The sequence below is a fragment of the Agrilus planipennis genome, unplaced genomic scaffold (genome assembly GCF_000699045.2).
Source record: "Agrilus planipennis isolate EAB-ADULT unplaced genomic scaffold, Apla_2.0 scaffold160, whole genome shotgun sequence".
Taxonomy (NCBI): Eukaryota; Metazoa; Arthropoda; class Insecta; order Coleoptera; family Buprestidae; genus Agrilus; species Agrilus planipennis.
The window spans coordinates 390,682-406,356 of record NW_020440798.1 but is presented as its reverse complement, the minus strand read 5'-3'; the positions used below and the strand labels follow the sequence as shown (position 1 = coordinate 406,356).

Below are 15,675 nucleotides of genomic sequence, written 5' to 3'. Positions count from 1 at the left end.
ATGGAAAAAGTTGAGGACTTAGCATACGGAAAGTTCCCAAGGAGATTGTAAGTCTCCTATATACACTAGACCACAACTGTGCCCCAAATTAATTTGACACAGTAATTTCTGTAGATTATAAGTAAAATAAAAAACTGGATAACTGAATTTACTATTGGATTTAATAAACTTTAGAATTTGAATTACAACAACGAAATACAAAAAGGGAATATTGATAAAGACAAGATGTTGTGCGTTCGACAAGGGTCGCTACCCGAATGCTATTAGTAATGGCAACAACATTTGTTCCTCGTAACCAGCACATGCATACACATAAACAAGACATCTGAAATGTACGTAAACCTAGGAATTTCCCGTGGTCGAAACTACCGCCCGACCGGATGGAACCGGACAAAAGACTCATAAACCCTAGCCCGATCGGTCAATTTTATGACCTGCCTACGTGCAAAATGCGATGTTATAATTATCAGAAAGCTGGTTACAAGAATCGAATGAATGCTGTCTTATTCCTATACTAATACCGACTATTATTTGTCGGTTTATTTGAAATAACGTAAAATATATGAAAAAATATATAAATGAAATCATTGCGACAAACCAAATTTAATGAAACCTTTAACGAGTTTACACGAAAAATTGACACACTTAATACCGAAACATTAATAACAAAATTTATCCTAATTTCGCAAACTTTACTAAATCAGGTACAAGCCGTAGAACGTTCTTTAACATTTGCCAGAGAAAAGATTGTAAATTACGAATTAGTTTTTAATAACCAAATACGACAAATGATGAAACACCTTTTAAAAATTTATTCAAAAACGCAATTACTGCCACATTCTGTAGAAGAAAATCCTATTGTCTATTTAACTTTCAATAAACAAAGCATGATCTTGACAAATGACTTGATTACCGGAATTATTCAGTTTCCAATATCGATGTCAATTACATTTAAATTATATCAGCTATATCCTATACTGAGTCAAGACAACTCTCTTCTCCTTATGCTATCTAAACTTAATACCCGTTTTGAAACCATCTCCAAATGGCTCGAACATTGTACATTAATTGAAGCTAGTAATTATTTTTGTAAAGATAAAATTAACACCAAAATTATAAACGCTTTTGAGCTCCTAGTTTCCAAATAAAACAAACAAATAAAAGAATTTGCATGTGGTGTTCCAGCGGTTACGTGAGGCCAATTTGAAACTCAGTCCGAAAAAGTGCCAGGAAGTTTCTTACTTGGGACATGTTGTATCAGCGAAGGGCGTGGCCGTGGATCCAGAAAAGATAAAGGCGGTGAAGGAATGGCCAGTGCCTGAAAATGTGCACGACATAAGAAGCTTCTTGGGATTGTGCACTTATGTTTATGGATTCGCCAATATCGCCAAACCTTTGACACGTTTAACTGAAAGTGGGCGCAAATTTCATTGGGATTCGGATTGTCAAACGGCATTTGACACACTGAAGCAGGCTTTAATCACAGCCCCCGTACTGGGACATCCTCGGCCCAATGGAATGTTCATTTTGGACACCGACGCCAGCAATGTGGGAATGGTAGCCGTTCTTTCGCAGTTACAGGATGGCCAAGAGAAGGTAATCGGCTATTTTAGCAAGACCTTATCAAAAGCCGAAAGAAACTACTGCGTCACTAGGCGAGAGATGCTGGCTGTAGTCAAAGGTGTAGAACATTTTTATAAATACCTGTATGGACGAAAATTCACCCGCACCGATCATGCAGCTTTAAAGTGGCTTCTAAATTTCAAGAATCCAGAGGGCCAGGTAGCTAGATGGATTGAGAAACTGCAGGAATATGATTTTGACGTAGAGCACCGCCCTAGAACCGGACACAAGAATGCCGATGCACTTTCCAGAAGATCTTGTCAAGCAGACTGCAAGCAGTGTGATCGAATGGAAAAGAACGAAGAGGCAATTCTACGCGTCACGGTAATCGATGACGAATGGTTACCTGACAATATAAAACACGACCAAGAAAACGACCCGGACTTGAAGAAGATAATGGAATGGAAAAAAGACAGAAAAAAGCCAACGTGGCAGCAAGTTTCTTGTACCCTAGTACTAAAATCGTTATGGGCTCAGTGGGACTCAATGGTTTTGGAGAATGGCATCCTGAAGCGTGTTGTTGAAAGTCCAAATGGAGAAGAAGATAGGAAGCAACTGGTTATTCCTCGAAACAAGGTCAGAGAGGTGTTGCAGTATCTTCATGATGGATCATCTGGTGGCCATTTTGGAGTGAATAAGACGCTTGGGAAAGTTCGAGAGCGATTTCATTGGGTGAACTGTAAGGAAGATGTCAAGAATTGATGTAAGAAGTGTACCACCTGTGCCGCGAGTAATGGGCCACAGAAAAGGCCAAGGGCGCCAACGCGTCAAAACAATGTCGGTGGCCCCTTCGAACGAATCGCAATGCATGTGGCGGGTCCATTGCCAGAGTCCGAGAAAGGTAAAAAGTACATCGTGGTCGTTATGGACTATTTTACCAAGTCGATTGAAGCCTATGCCCTTCCGAACCAAGAGTCGGAAACCATAATTGAGGAACTGGTGAAAGAGTTGATCAGTCGTTTTGGGGTGCCCTTGGAGTTGCACTTAGACCAAGGGAGGAATTTCGAATCGGCTATATTCCGTGGAATATGCGAGCTCCTAGGAATAAAGAAAACTCGAACCACTCCGCTCCATCCACTATCGGACGGCATAGTTGAACGAATGAACCGGACCTTGATTAAATATCTCTTCAAGGTAGTGTCTGATCGCCAAAGGGACTGGGACCGCTATTTGTCTTTATTCTTAATGGCATACAGCTCATCTGTCCACGAAACGACTGGCCAAACACCTGCCAGTGTCCCTTTAGGAACGGAGTTACGGCTACCTTGTGGTCTCAAATTCGGCTGTAAACCAGGAGATGACTTGGCTGGAGAAAATTATGTTACCAACCTCTGAGGAAAGCTTAACGATATCCACGAGTCGGTTTGTCTGCATGCGCAGATTGCTAGTGACTGGATTAAAGAAAACTACGGTATTAAGGCTAGAGCAGGTGGTTACCAAACTGGAGATCTTGTTTGGCTGTATAATCCTCGTCGTCACCGTGGACTATCACCTAAGTTCGAACAGAACTAGGAAGGACCCTATGAGATAGTGAAGAGGATTAACGACGTGATCTACTGAATTAAGAAAACTCCAAATGGGAAGCCGAAGGTAGTCCATTTTAATCGCTTGGCTCCATTCGCCGGTGCAAATGAAGAGGAGGCGCGGGCCAGATTATTAAGAACTATTCCTTCCGAGCCCAGATTCGATGAGTTTACGAAGGAAGGCTCTCATGTAAACAGGAAATTTGGAATGACGCAAAAAATCCGACGAGACCTCTTTGCTATATCCAAGGAATATTCTCTAGCCCATTGCGTTTGAAAGGATCTCAGAATGAGCCGTGGTATCGCGTCCGAGTTCAAACGTAGTTTGGCGGTTTGGAACATCTTGAAGACCAAGTACAGAAGGGAAAAAAACTGTTGTGCTTGCCTGACGGACGACGCAATATTTATTACCTGGTAACTAAAGGAAGATGCTCTGATAACCCCATTTATAGAGACCTTTGGGACGCAGTAATGGAACTCCGCAGACATCTTCTGGAGAACTGAACATGATCGAAGTCCTGTTCCGCCGTACTGGAATAGACATTTTAGTTTGCAGTAATAACCCGAATCGGACCAACCATGAGAAGACTGTTACTTCTATTCCCGGGGTGGATGTCGTGAAGGCGAGAACTGCAGATTCCGGCATGATCCTGCGAAACGGAAAATGAAATGTTTCGGGACGAAACATCCTTAAGGAGAGGGCAGTGTAGCGAGCACGAGCGTGTTTGTGTGCGATTGGGCATACGTGTGTGTGAGCGGCTTATCGATTCGACGACTAGCCGCGGGCGCCTTTCTTCATGTGCGCCGTATCTGTAAATATGTGTGTCGTACCTGCGTTCCGGGAAAGCAATTAAACAGTTCAAAGAAGACGAAACTTTTCCAGACAGCTCGAGATAGTTTCAGAAAGGACACAAAAGAGTATATAAAGGAAGAAACGATCGCCGAAAGAGTAGAAATAAATTGACTGTTGCAGAAGTAAATCAAGAAATAAATTGACAGTGATAGAAGTGAATAGAACAGTGAATAGTAACAGTAGTGTAAATAAATAGAATAATTACCTAAGTTTAGTAATCATTTAATAGTGTTTTTAAGTTCAATAATAATTAGTGTAAATAAATAGTTTTCTTCTTAAAAGTTAATTTGTTAAACCCACGAACATTACAATACCATTAAGTATATCAACTTCATAATGGAAGTCTTCTCGTTACCACCAACCAAGAATGGGTTATCGACTCCAAGAAGCAGAAAAAAGGAAATTTCATGATCAACTACGATGACAAAACCGTCATCAACCAAGATTTTTTTAAGAAAAAACCCGATGTTATCGCCAACGTCAAAATACAGGAATACCATATCGAGATACTAAAACCCCAAAAAGGAGTCCAACTCTTAGATAAATTTCCAACCTAAGCAGAAGATATGAAGCAAATGCTTCAAGAAATAGAAAAAACACCTGTCCATCTATGACCTGTCGTGTTTTATGGACATCTCTCTATCACTGCAATTTTCTAATTTTTAATATTACTTGTACGGTTATTGATATGTTATAGAAAACAAATTGTAGCAATGTACCAAACCTGAAAAAACAAGAAAGAAAAACTTAACGACCAGCGAGAATACACTAAACTCCAGCCAGTTTCACTCTTCAATCCATCCTAAAATTATGTAACTTGATGAGGTCATCAAGCTTAACGGGGGAGGTGTTATATCAACCTAGACATTTGCCCTATAGTTAGACATTAACATTATTGCATCGGCCCTCACAATAACCCTATGGCTAGTCATTAACACCGTTCTCCATCAATTTTATGACTATATAAGTTCATTTTTATGTTGTTATTATCAGATTCTAAGTTTTTGTCAAACTATGCTAGTTTGAAAGCTAAATTACCTTATTAAGTCATTTTTTGTAAAAATTCTGTGCTGAAATAAATAAAGTGTTTAAAAACACGCTTGTGAAATTGTCGTTATAATTCATGTGTTTATATTTTATGCGGGGTAATGGGTCAAGGGGCGATCGACCCTCTCCGAGATGAAGAAACAAACAGGACTTGTTAAAGTTACATATGCGTGGAACGTACGAAAGTGCATTTGTGCTACTCTGTGCTTTCCCATAGTTGTGCATATTTTAAGAATGGTATAATATTAGTGATTGTTACCTGTGTTACCTGAAAATCAGGGTGAGTTATTCACTGAGTACTCCAAGCATGCTTAGTAATTATTTTATTGATTACTTTAGATGCTGTTGATGATTCATGTTGATATTGAAAGTAATTCATGAGATAATTAAGGACGCTACGTCAAGTGTAATGATATTGGTCACAAGTCCTTTGATTGTAAACTGAATATCACATGTGGTTTTTGTCATAAAAAGGGACACAGTGAAAATCGCTGTTATGCGAAACAAAATAAGTCGTTCAATAATGCTAAAAATACTATATTAAGGTTAGATGCTGAACCTGTTGACAATAATACTAAATATTTTAAGAATGGATTGATCAATTAAAACCAATTAAAATGTATATTGATACTGGTAGTTCATGCACAAATATAATTAAAAGTGAAGCAGATAAGTTAAAATTAAGTGTAGATAAAACGAAAATAGTGTTAATTAAGGGTTACGGTAATTCTATAATTTCGTCGTTAGGAACAGTTACTTGTGAAATTAAGGTCGATAATGTTGAATGTACAGTGGTAGGTAGAATGTTTAAAAAACAACCGGAAGCAAAACTTATTAAAAACTAAAACTTTAAAAAGTTACATGGTGAAACTATTACAAATAAAACCTTAAAAATAAACTTATTAGCCCATCAAGATACACTTATACCGCCGAATTATCTGTGTAACGTGCCCATTACAAGTGCGTCAGATTATTTGGGTGAAGCTTTTGTCGATGCTAGTTTACGATTGAAGAAAAATCAAGAACACTGCATTCCAAAGGTTGTTTTAAATACTCAACGATCAAATACAGGTGAAAGAGTCATACCATTAATTAATCTGTCCGAACACAATATCTTACTAAAGAAAGGTCAACTTATTGCGAGAGGATGGACTCAAAAACAAAAACCAGTGACCGAAAAAGTTTTAAAAATCCAAGACAAGAATTGTCCAATGCTGCCTTTGGACGAAATAAAGCACGGCTATATTTCAAATATGGAAAGCAAGCAGCTAGTCGAATTAATTTAAGAATATAGATATTGTTTCTCCCTAGGCTACGAAAATATCGTTACACTTAGAACAGGTGATGAAATGAAAACATAATTAGAAGAAGACAGACCATTTACTTGTTGTCCATACAGAATGTCCCACAGTGAAAAAGAAAAAGTGGTTATTATTTATGGAGAGTTGCTTGAAAATGGCATTATTCGAGAATCTCAAACCGCGGTTCTCCATTAGTTCTAGTAAGGAAGAAGGATGGCACGGACCGATTGTGTATAGATTATAGAAAACTAAATAGTTTAACTGTTAAAGATTTATACCCTCTGCCACGTATAGATGACCAACTAGATAGGTTGCAAGGCAGCAAATACTTCACCAGTTTAGACTTGAAATCAGGATATCATCAGATACCGGTAGCCGAAGACAGTAAACATTTAACTGCTTTCGTAACTCCCGATGGATGTTTCGAATATAATTGAGTTTCATTTGTTTTGACCAATGCTCCAGCTGTATTTCAGAGAGTTATCAACAAAATTTTGCCGTCTACTTAGATGACATTTTAATTCACTCCGACAACGTGGAGAATGGTCTTAAAAATTTGAAGATAGTCCTAGATTTAGAAAATACTACAAATGGCGCAGTAAACGCCATCTGTAGCACGATGCTACATTTTAGGATTACGTATGCTCCAACAAGGTCCACTTGTGTGGATATCTACTTGTTGAAAACGAATCCCGGCGTAACCAACCTCAACGTGATAGGCACGTTAGCTTAATCGAATAAAATAATTCGAAGTGGTCTTCATTCTGTCGAAACTGCCAGACGCGGATCGCGATTTCGATCTTTTTGGATCTCTTCATTCTGTTTACGTTTTACTGCGCCATTTGTAGTGTTTTATAAAACGCACTGTTAAGACAGCAGGTAAAAGTTGGTCTGTGTTCCGTCGGTGCTGCCTGCGACGCGCTGATGAGATCAGTTTCGACAGAATGAAGACCACTTCGAATTATTTTACTCTTAGATTTATTGAGAAATGCTGACTTAACACTTAATCTTAGCAAATGTGCACTTCTAATGACATGTGTAACGTACCTTGGATTCGAAATTAGTTCTGAAGGTATTCAACCTGGTAAAGCAAAGGTTTTGACCATAAAGGAATTTAAAGTTCCGCATAATGTGCATGAAGTAAGACAATTTTAGGTCTAACGGGCTATTTCAGGCATTTTATTAAAGATATTAAAATGCTTGACCGCGAAAACAAAAAAAGGCAATAACTAGAGTTGGAAAGGTTACATCGAAAAATACATAAAATGTTGTATATCCTGTTTATATAATAAAAAACCGACTGGTCCCCAAGAAGGTTTTTTGCATCCTATTGAAAAAGTGGCTGTGCCATTTAGGTCCTTTTCCTAGGAGTAGACATGGCAAAAAATATATAATCACCTTAGTAGATGTGTGTACCAAATATATAATTTTAAGGTCGGTAAAGACAACAGCGACCAAATATGTAATTGTATTTTTGGTTGAAACATTTGCCACATATGGCTTACCAGCTAAATTAGTATGTGATCAAGGATCGAACTTTACTTCCAAACAATTTAAAGAATTTTGTACAGAAATGAACATTAAACCAATATTCTACGCAGTAGCTGCTCCACGAGCCAATGGTCAGAATGAGAGTTTCAACCGAACGATATTGAATGCCTTATTAACGTCTATTCCAGAGGATAATCGTTGGGGCGAACAGGTTTCTAAGGTACAGTTTTCTATTAGTAATCAAAACAACTGGCAAAACACCTTTTGAACTTCTGTACGGATACAAACCTAAAGGTGTTTTGATTTCCGTTTTAACACAAGAAATTGACGAAATACCTAAATTAAACGACGGTATTACACAACTGCGTGCTGAAGTTTTAACAAAAATAAGGAGAGAGCAAGAAAAGCAAAAACAACGGTACGACAGGAAAAGAAAGATGCCCAAACAATATAAAAAAGGTGACTTAGTGCTAATTGAAAAAACCGAAATTGCATCTAATACGAGCAGAAAACTTTTATCCAAATTTAGTGGTCCGATGGTAGTGTATGAAGTGTTACCAAATGATCGTTATATCGTGACGGATATGCAGGGTACTCATTGCATTACTCGGACGTCTAAGTATAAACGCATTGGTGTAGCAGTAGACAAAATGAAACCTTGGGTGCCATCAAGTGGCTTATCGGATTCCACAGACTCTGATAGTGGTGAAGACGGAGTTGAACTGTCTAACTTCAATGATAGCGAAAATGAGCAAGGTAGTGACTTCGGGACGCAGTAATTGCAGGATGGCCGAATGTAAGGGTTTTATTATTTCTATATGTGTGTAAATAAATAGTCGTTCAAAAAGTGAACGAAAAGATGTATATATATAGTAGTCGAAATGTATATTTCTTTCTACGTTAAGTTAAGCAGAGTTAGTTGGGATAGAATTTACTTAATTTGCCCATGTGTTTATACTTTATGCGGGGTGATCAGTCAAGGGGAGATCGAACCTCTCCGAGATGAAGAAATAAACAGGACCTGTTAAAGTTACATATGCGTAGAACTTACGAAAGTGCACTTGTGCTACTCTGTGTTTTCCCATAATTGTGCATATTTTAAGGATGTTATAATATTAGTGATTGTTACCTGTGTTACCTGCAAATCAGGATGAGTTATTCACTGAGTACTTTAAGCATGCTTAGTAATCATTTTATTGATTGTTTTATGTAAAAATGTTGTTGATGATTCATGTAGATATTGAAAGTAATTCATGAGATAATTAGGGACGCTACCTAGACTGTTAAGATGCGGTGAGTCGTTAATTGGGGTCTGAGAGCGCTGCGGTGCAATGGGGACTGTAGGCTGCGGTTGTACAGTTATCTAACCCATTAATGACCTCAGTCTAGTTTTTGACAGAAAGGTCTGCCTTGCAGAGGTAGTGCAGGAAGAGGGTGTTTGCCCTTTTCCAAGATCAGGTTTATATAGCATCATAAATGTAAAGCAGATGATTACAGTTAATTTGGCTGTGGTTAATGTATTAATTGTTTCTAGTTGACCTTATTGCAATATGACCTGTACAGTAAGATGCACGATAAATGCTGAGGGAAGGTATTCTTGAGTGCTCACACATGTTTGTCTATATTTGATAAAGGTGCCGTAAGGTGATATTGACAGTGAAATACCTGGGGATCATCTCTGTGATCGTATTGGCATCCTAAGTAAGTGATAGTTTGTTTTTATTTGTTGTGTATGACGATTAAGTGATTATGATTGGTTAAAGCAACTCTTAACCATCTTCCTGACTGATACTTTATATCTCAATATTGTCCAGGCCCCTGAGATGCTACGTTCATGATTTACGTAGTTTATGATATCTATTTGATATTCTGTTCAGAATCCTCTTCGAGATTATATGCTTTACCTAAGCTCCCTTACATATTCCACGTAGGTATTCAATCTTTTTATTCTATTTCTGTGTATAAAGAGGTTTTTCATACTTGTACTTTCGCATAATCCTTTTACTAACTTTCATTTTTACTTTGTTTACTAACCAAATGACGTCTGTCACTTCTGATTCCTCCGCAATTGCAATTTTATGATGAGTTTCTTCTGTAATTTAGGACCCAATTGTAATAAGTATTTTTTATCTTAGGTATTTTCCAACCTTATTACTTCGTTATTGGTAAGAATTAGTAAAAATAGAGAAGATGTTGGTGGCCGGTGCCGTGATGCCTGCGGAAGCCGTGTTGATGATCGGGGAGAAGCTTGTTTTGCTCCACGTGGTGTAAGAGCCGATCGAGAAGGATGGATTCAACTACTATACTCAACGAACTGAGCAGGCTGATGGGCCTGTAGCTTGAGGGAGAGCTGAGGGGCTTCCCTTTGTGGCTTTTTTTCATACCAAAAGGAAGTACTGAAGCCGCATGATGGTGTTTGTGACGTTGCACAGTGCGGTTATGTGCCTTGGCGGCAAGACTTTGAGGACTCCGTTTTGAATTTCGTCAGCGCCAGGGGCTTTCCTCTTTTTCAGAGAACGGATAGTATGGGAGAGTTCATGAGATGTGGTGTGTCTGAAATCGGAATTTAGAGGAATGAAGTTTTGGGAGACGGCTTGGTACGCTCGTGAATGTCGGCAAGGTCCGCTGGACTAGGTGGTGGAGAGCACTGGAGACAAAGAGTCTGCGAAGATTGCAGCCTCTTCTTCGTCTGAAGAATAGGTAGAGCCGTTCTGTTTTAGTGGCGGAAGACGGAGAGTTCTGTTACGATGAGAACACATCACTTTCCAAGTGCTTCGGGGGTGTGTTTCTGCCTGAGCAATACAATCATCGAACGATGCGTTGCGGAAATCAATGAGACGAGTTTTTAATTCTCGTTAAAGGGTGTTTAGTTTTGCAGGGTGTGCGGGGACGTGGTGTCTATTCCACAGACGTCGGACCTTGTTTTTCCTCTTAAGGAGGTCAAGAATGTCTGCGGGAGGGTTCTGTCTTTGGTGGGCGTGGGGCGCGAAGTAGTGGAGAACTTGATAGCGCTGTTAATCTCGTTTGAAAGGAGATTCACAGCTTCATCTAGTTCCTCTATTGTGTGAATTTGAATACAATTTTGGAAAATGTCTCAAGGGTGTAGATGTAGACAGTCTAACGAGGATGTTAGTTTTGGGGGGTTGTAAGTTGGACGGCCGATTTCGATTAGGACAGGAAAGTGGTCTGAACTAAGTTAACGTTCCTTGTGAGGAAGACGTCTAGGTTATCTGGAAGGTGATTGTGACAATCCGAGAAGTGCATGGGATCTGAGGGGGTTTCAATTGTGAAATCGAAGTTAAGAAAGTTAGCAAGAAGTATATGCCTTTTTTATTACTATATTGGCAGCCACAGTAGACGTGTTTGGCATTGAGGTCGCCTGTGACGATGGTAGAGACGTTTGGTAGGAGTAGAGGGGGAGGTTTGAAATTTGATCGAGGGGAGTATAACAAGATAATTCTAACAGGGCCGGAAGTTGAAATGATTTCAATGTCAACTGCAAGTGTCGGTAGCCAAAGAGATAGGCTTGTGTTACATAGAATTCTTAACGAGAATGACTACTCCGTCGCCGCTGGAATCTTCACGATCCCTTCTGTAGGCTGTGGAGTTCGGGACATAAAGCTTGAATTGGTGGGATAAGAAAGTTCGGTGATGCATGCAACACCGATTGATTTTTCCTCAAGCAAGTGTCCGAGTTCAGTCAATTTACCTCTAATGCCACGGGCATTCCAGATAACTAATGGAAGACTATTTGGGTGAGCTGTATTAGACATTAGTGGGTGGTTCGAAGATGGCAACTAAACTGGCTACCATTGCTTGGACGGTAGCCTGAATTTTATCCTGAAGGGACGAAGTTGCATCTGATGTTGTGGCGTTGGGGTTGGGTTGGGTTTGTGGGTGGAGTGTGGGGGGCTGCTCTCACGTTCCTTGCGTAAGACTTTTGGGGGATGTCTTTACGGGGTATTCTTTGAAGCAGCTGGGGTGGTGGTGGCGATAGGTGGCGCGGTGACTTCCTTTGTAGTTAGCGCAGGAAGGAGTGGTGTCTTTTTTGTCTTTCGCCTTGTATTTGGCTGAGACATGATTACGGTCGCAGAAGGAACACACCCACGCTGCTCGGCAGTAATTGGTGGTGTAAAAGAATTTCAGGCAATGGCGGCATTGGGAGACGTCTTTGTTTGCTCTCTTAGGCTCAACTTTGACGTTGAGCCCACAGATCTTGCCAAGCTCGAAGATTGCCTTAGACTTTTTGTCCGACCTGTCAAGGCGAACTGGCCAAACTTTGCCACCGTTGGACGTATGGTGGACACCACGGATAGCGAAACCTGGGTTGCGATAACTCGGACTATATGTCGTCCGTGGATACGGACTTGCATACTCCGCGAAGGGCAACGTGAAGGTCACTGTCTTGGCGGAGCTGGTTGGAGAATTCGATGTTTGTCTCGTCGAGGAGAGAAGAAAGGTAGCGAAATCCTCCACAGTGTTGGGGTACACTAATTTTACATTCCGGTTTTTTATTACCATTTTCTTGATCATTAAAGTTTAAACAAGCCTTATCTCTTTTGAAGCGAAATCAAGATTCTTTCCAAACTTTTTTTAAAGAACGTGCGCGTTTGGATCGCCTATTTTGAGGACTTTGCCAAAGTATGCCGGTGGTCGAACATACATAGAAAAATTTACACAAAAAGGTTGCTCCAGAGAAGTGCGAGACTGTTAATTTCGCTACTGGGAACAGCTGAGGGAGGTTCTATTGAACGAATTTTCCAAAAGGGTTAACAGCTACGATGCACACAGGCAATTGAATACACGAAAAAGAAATAAAGACGAAACACTTCATGAGAATCTTTATAAGATGTTAGAAGTTGGTGCGCAGGCTGATTTCGATGTGTTGTCGATCAATCAGTATATGATCAAAGGAATTGAAGATGATGAACTAAACAAAATAGTGCTGTGCGAAACCTACAGCAATTTAAAGAAAAGACGACCCAGTACGACGAAATAAACAAGAACAGAAAAGCTGGAAAGTTTGAAACAAGTTATAAAATACCGAATAGAATGAAAACAAAGGTCGAAAGAAAGGATTTTATTGAGAAAGGATCTCCAAATAAACGGTTACAATTGTGGAAAGAGAAACCACCTTAGTATGAATTGTCCCAACACGGCAAAGGGTGCCAAGTGTTTTAAATGTGGAACGTTCGAGCACAAAGAAGCTGAGTGTCGACAGAGAGAAAAAAATGTTGTTAATCGAAAGGAAAAGGGTGAGAAATTTCTCAAACGGCATGCAGTTTTGTTGTCTTCTAGATTCCGGAAGTGACGTAAGTTTAATTCGAGCCGACAATTAGGTGAAAATTGGCGCGCCGAAGATCAAATACGAAAAGCTACAGTTTCGTGGTATCGGAAACGGTGGTTGATTGCCGCTAGGCTCAACAATAGCGCAAAATTGCGTTGACGACGGTTGTTTTGACGCAAAACTTCATGTTGTCGGTGAGTCAACCATGAGTTACTATCTGCTTTTGGGTGGCGACTTTATCAATAAGGTGAACATAAACATTATTCGAGGACAAGTTACAATTTCGAGAGTTGTTGATGTTTGTGAAGTAAACTCCGTGAAATTAACGCTACAAGTGTATGTGAAACTGGTACGATTGATCTATCATACGTTCCAAACAACCAAATACGGGGTGCAGTCGAAAAGATCGTGACAAACTACGAGCTGAGAAAAAGACGTGAAACGGGAGTGACATTGAAGATTGCATTGTGTTACGAAACGCCGGTTCATCTTCCACCGCGTCGACTACCTTTTAAGGAGAGAAAAGTGTTGGTATGAGTAGCAATAATAGTTATTTTTTATATTGTCTGACAACACTGTAATATACTGTGAGCGTTAGTTAGTAAGTTCTAAGTTAAAATTCTATGTTTTATGTTTCCTGGTTTTTGCTTCTATTTTATGTTAATAAATTACTCAATTACTTTATAAACAACAGGTTATGGGCCCAGACCCGCTTTTTATCATCGTTTGCTTTGCAGTTTTAAAGAACGTGTATAAGTGGCACCTGATGAGTATAATTTTTTCGAGGTTAGAAGCGTTTTTTGGAGGGAAGTTTTTTTTTACTGTCGAAAAAAAGAAATATACACAAAATGATGGAGTCTGGTCAGTTAATCAAGTTTTCTGGAGAAAACTGGACTCTTTGGAAGTTCCAGGTACAAGTAGTGTTAAAGTCCAGAGGATTATGGGATGTAGTTTCAGGAATATGTTTAAAAACTAATGAAAATGCAGAAGAATGGGCGAAAAATGACGCTAAAGCACAGGAATTATTAGTAATTGAATGGAAGAGAAGCCTATGACACATATATTAGCATGCAAAACAGCGGCAGAAATGTGGCAGAAACTGAAAACTATATACAAACACCAGTCCCAAGTTAGCGTACACTTATTACAACAGAAGTTTTTCAGGTTAGAATACAAAGAAAGTAAAGTGGCTGAATTCATTTCTGAAATAGAAGAAATCCAAAGTAACTTGAAACAAATGGGTGAAGAAATTAGTGACAAGATGGTAATAACTAAAGTTTTAATGTCGCTGCCAGAACATTTAAGGCATTTTATTTCCGCTTGGGAGTCAACACCAAATCATAACCAAACTCTAACTGAACTTATGTCTCGATTGATGATAGAAGAAGAAAGAACTAAAAACAAAGAGCAGGTGACAGCTTTAAGTATGAGAAGTAAAAGTAGTCATGAACAGAAATCAATGAAATATTTTCAATGTGACAAAATGGGGCATATAAAAAGAAACTGCCCACAATTAAAACCAAACGAAGGCAGGAAAACGTGTTACTATTGTAGGAAAGATGGTCATGTTATGAAAGATTGCTGGTTTAAGAAGAAAAAGACGCAGAAGGTAATAAAAATGACAAAAAGCCATCAACGAATTCAACACAAGCATTTGTTGGAGTATCAAGTGTAACAAAATGCACAAATTTCAATGATTTGGTTGGGCATGCTCAGTTTATCAAAAACGAATGGTGGTTAGACAGTGGAGCCACTGATCACATGTGTTCCAGTATAGAAAAGTTTTTTGAATTGACCGAGTTAGAATATAACAGGCAAGTGAAAGTGGGAAATGGGTCACTATTGACAGTGAAAGGCATAGGTAAAGTAAAGGTAGAAGAATGGAATGGAAAAGAATGGCTTAAAACAGATTTAAATAACGAATTGTTTGTCCCAGATCTAGATGTGAATCTTTTTTCGTTGAGTAAAGCATTAGATAAAGGATTTGAAATGCATTCCAATAAAGAAAGGTGTGAATTTTTAGACAAAAATGGAATGATAAGGGCAGTAGCAAACAGAGAAGGGAGACTATTTAAGATGAATTTTAAAAATATTGAAATATTACAGTGTAACATAGCAGAAACTTTATCAGTATGGCACAGAAAGTTTGCTCATGTAAATTTTAATCAAGTTAAGAAGATTTTGAGAAAACATAATGTAAATTATAAAGAAAAAAATTATTTTTGTGAGGATTGCTTTAGCAGGGAAACAACACAGACTACCGTTCCCATCAAGTAAATCAAGGGCAAAGAAAACAGGCGAATTAATACATAGTGATCTGTGTGGTCCCTTTGAAGTGCCATCCTTAGGAGAGGCAAAATATTTTCTTATGTTGAAAGGTGATTTTTCTGGCTACAGATTTGTTTATTTTATAAAGAATAAATCGGAAACAAAAGAAAAGATAGAGAGTTTTATTCAATTGGTGAAAAATCAAACGGGGAACAAAGTATTAACTTTACGTACTGATAACGAATTAGAGTTTATAAACAAGGAACTGACAGCCATGACAGA

The 15,675-nt window shown here is 38.9% G+C and overlaps 1 protein-coding gene across 1 annotated transcript in view; it reads right to left on the bottom strand.

Annotated features, from left to right (window-relative positions):
• LOC112906159 overlaps positions 1-11,565 on the bottom strand; it is a 30,147-nt gene extending 18,582 nt beyond the window's left edge. The window contains exons 1-3 of the mRNA XM_025979901.1: positions 11,548-11,565; positions 11,374-11,459; positions 10,223-10,391 (exon numbers count right to left, since the gene is read on the bottom strand). Coding sequence (XP_025835686.1) covers positions 10,223-10,391; positions 11,374-11,459; positions 11,548-11,565 — 273 coding nt within the window. The remainder of the gene's footprint in view (positions 1-10,222; positions 10,392-11,373; positions 11,460-11,547) is intronic.
• Between the last annotated feature and the right edge of the window lie 4,110 nt (positions 11,566-15,675).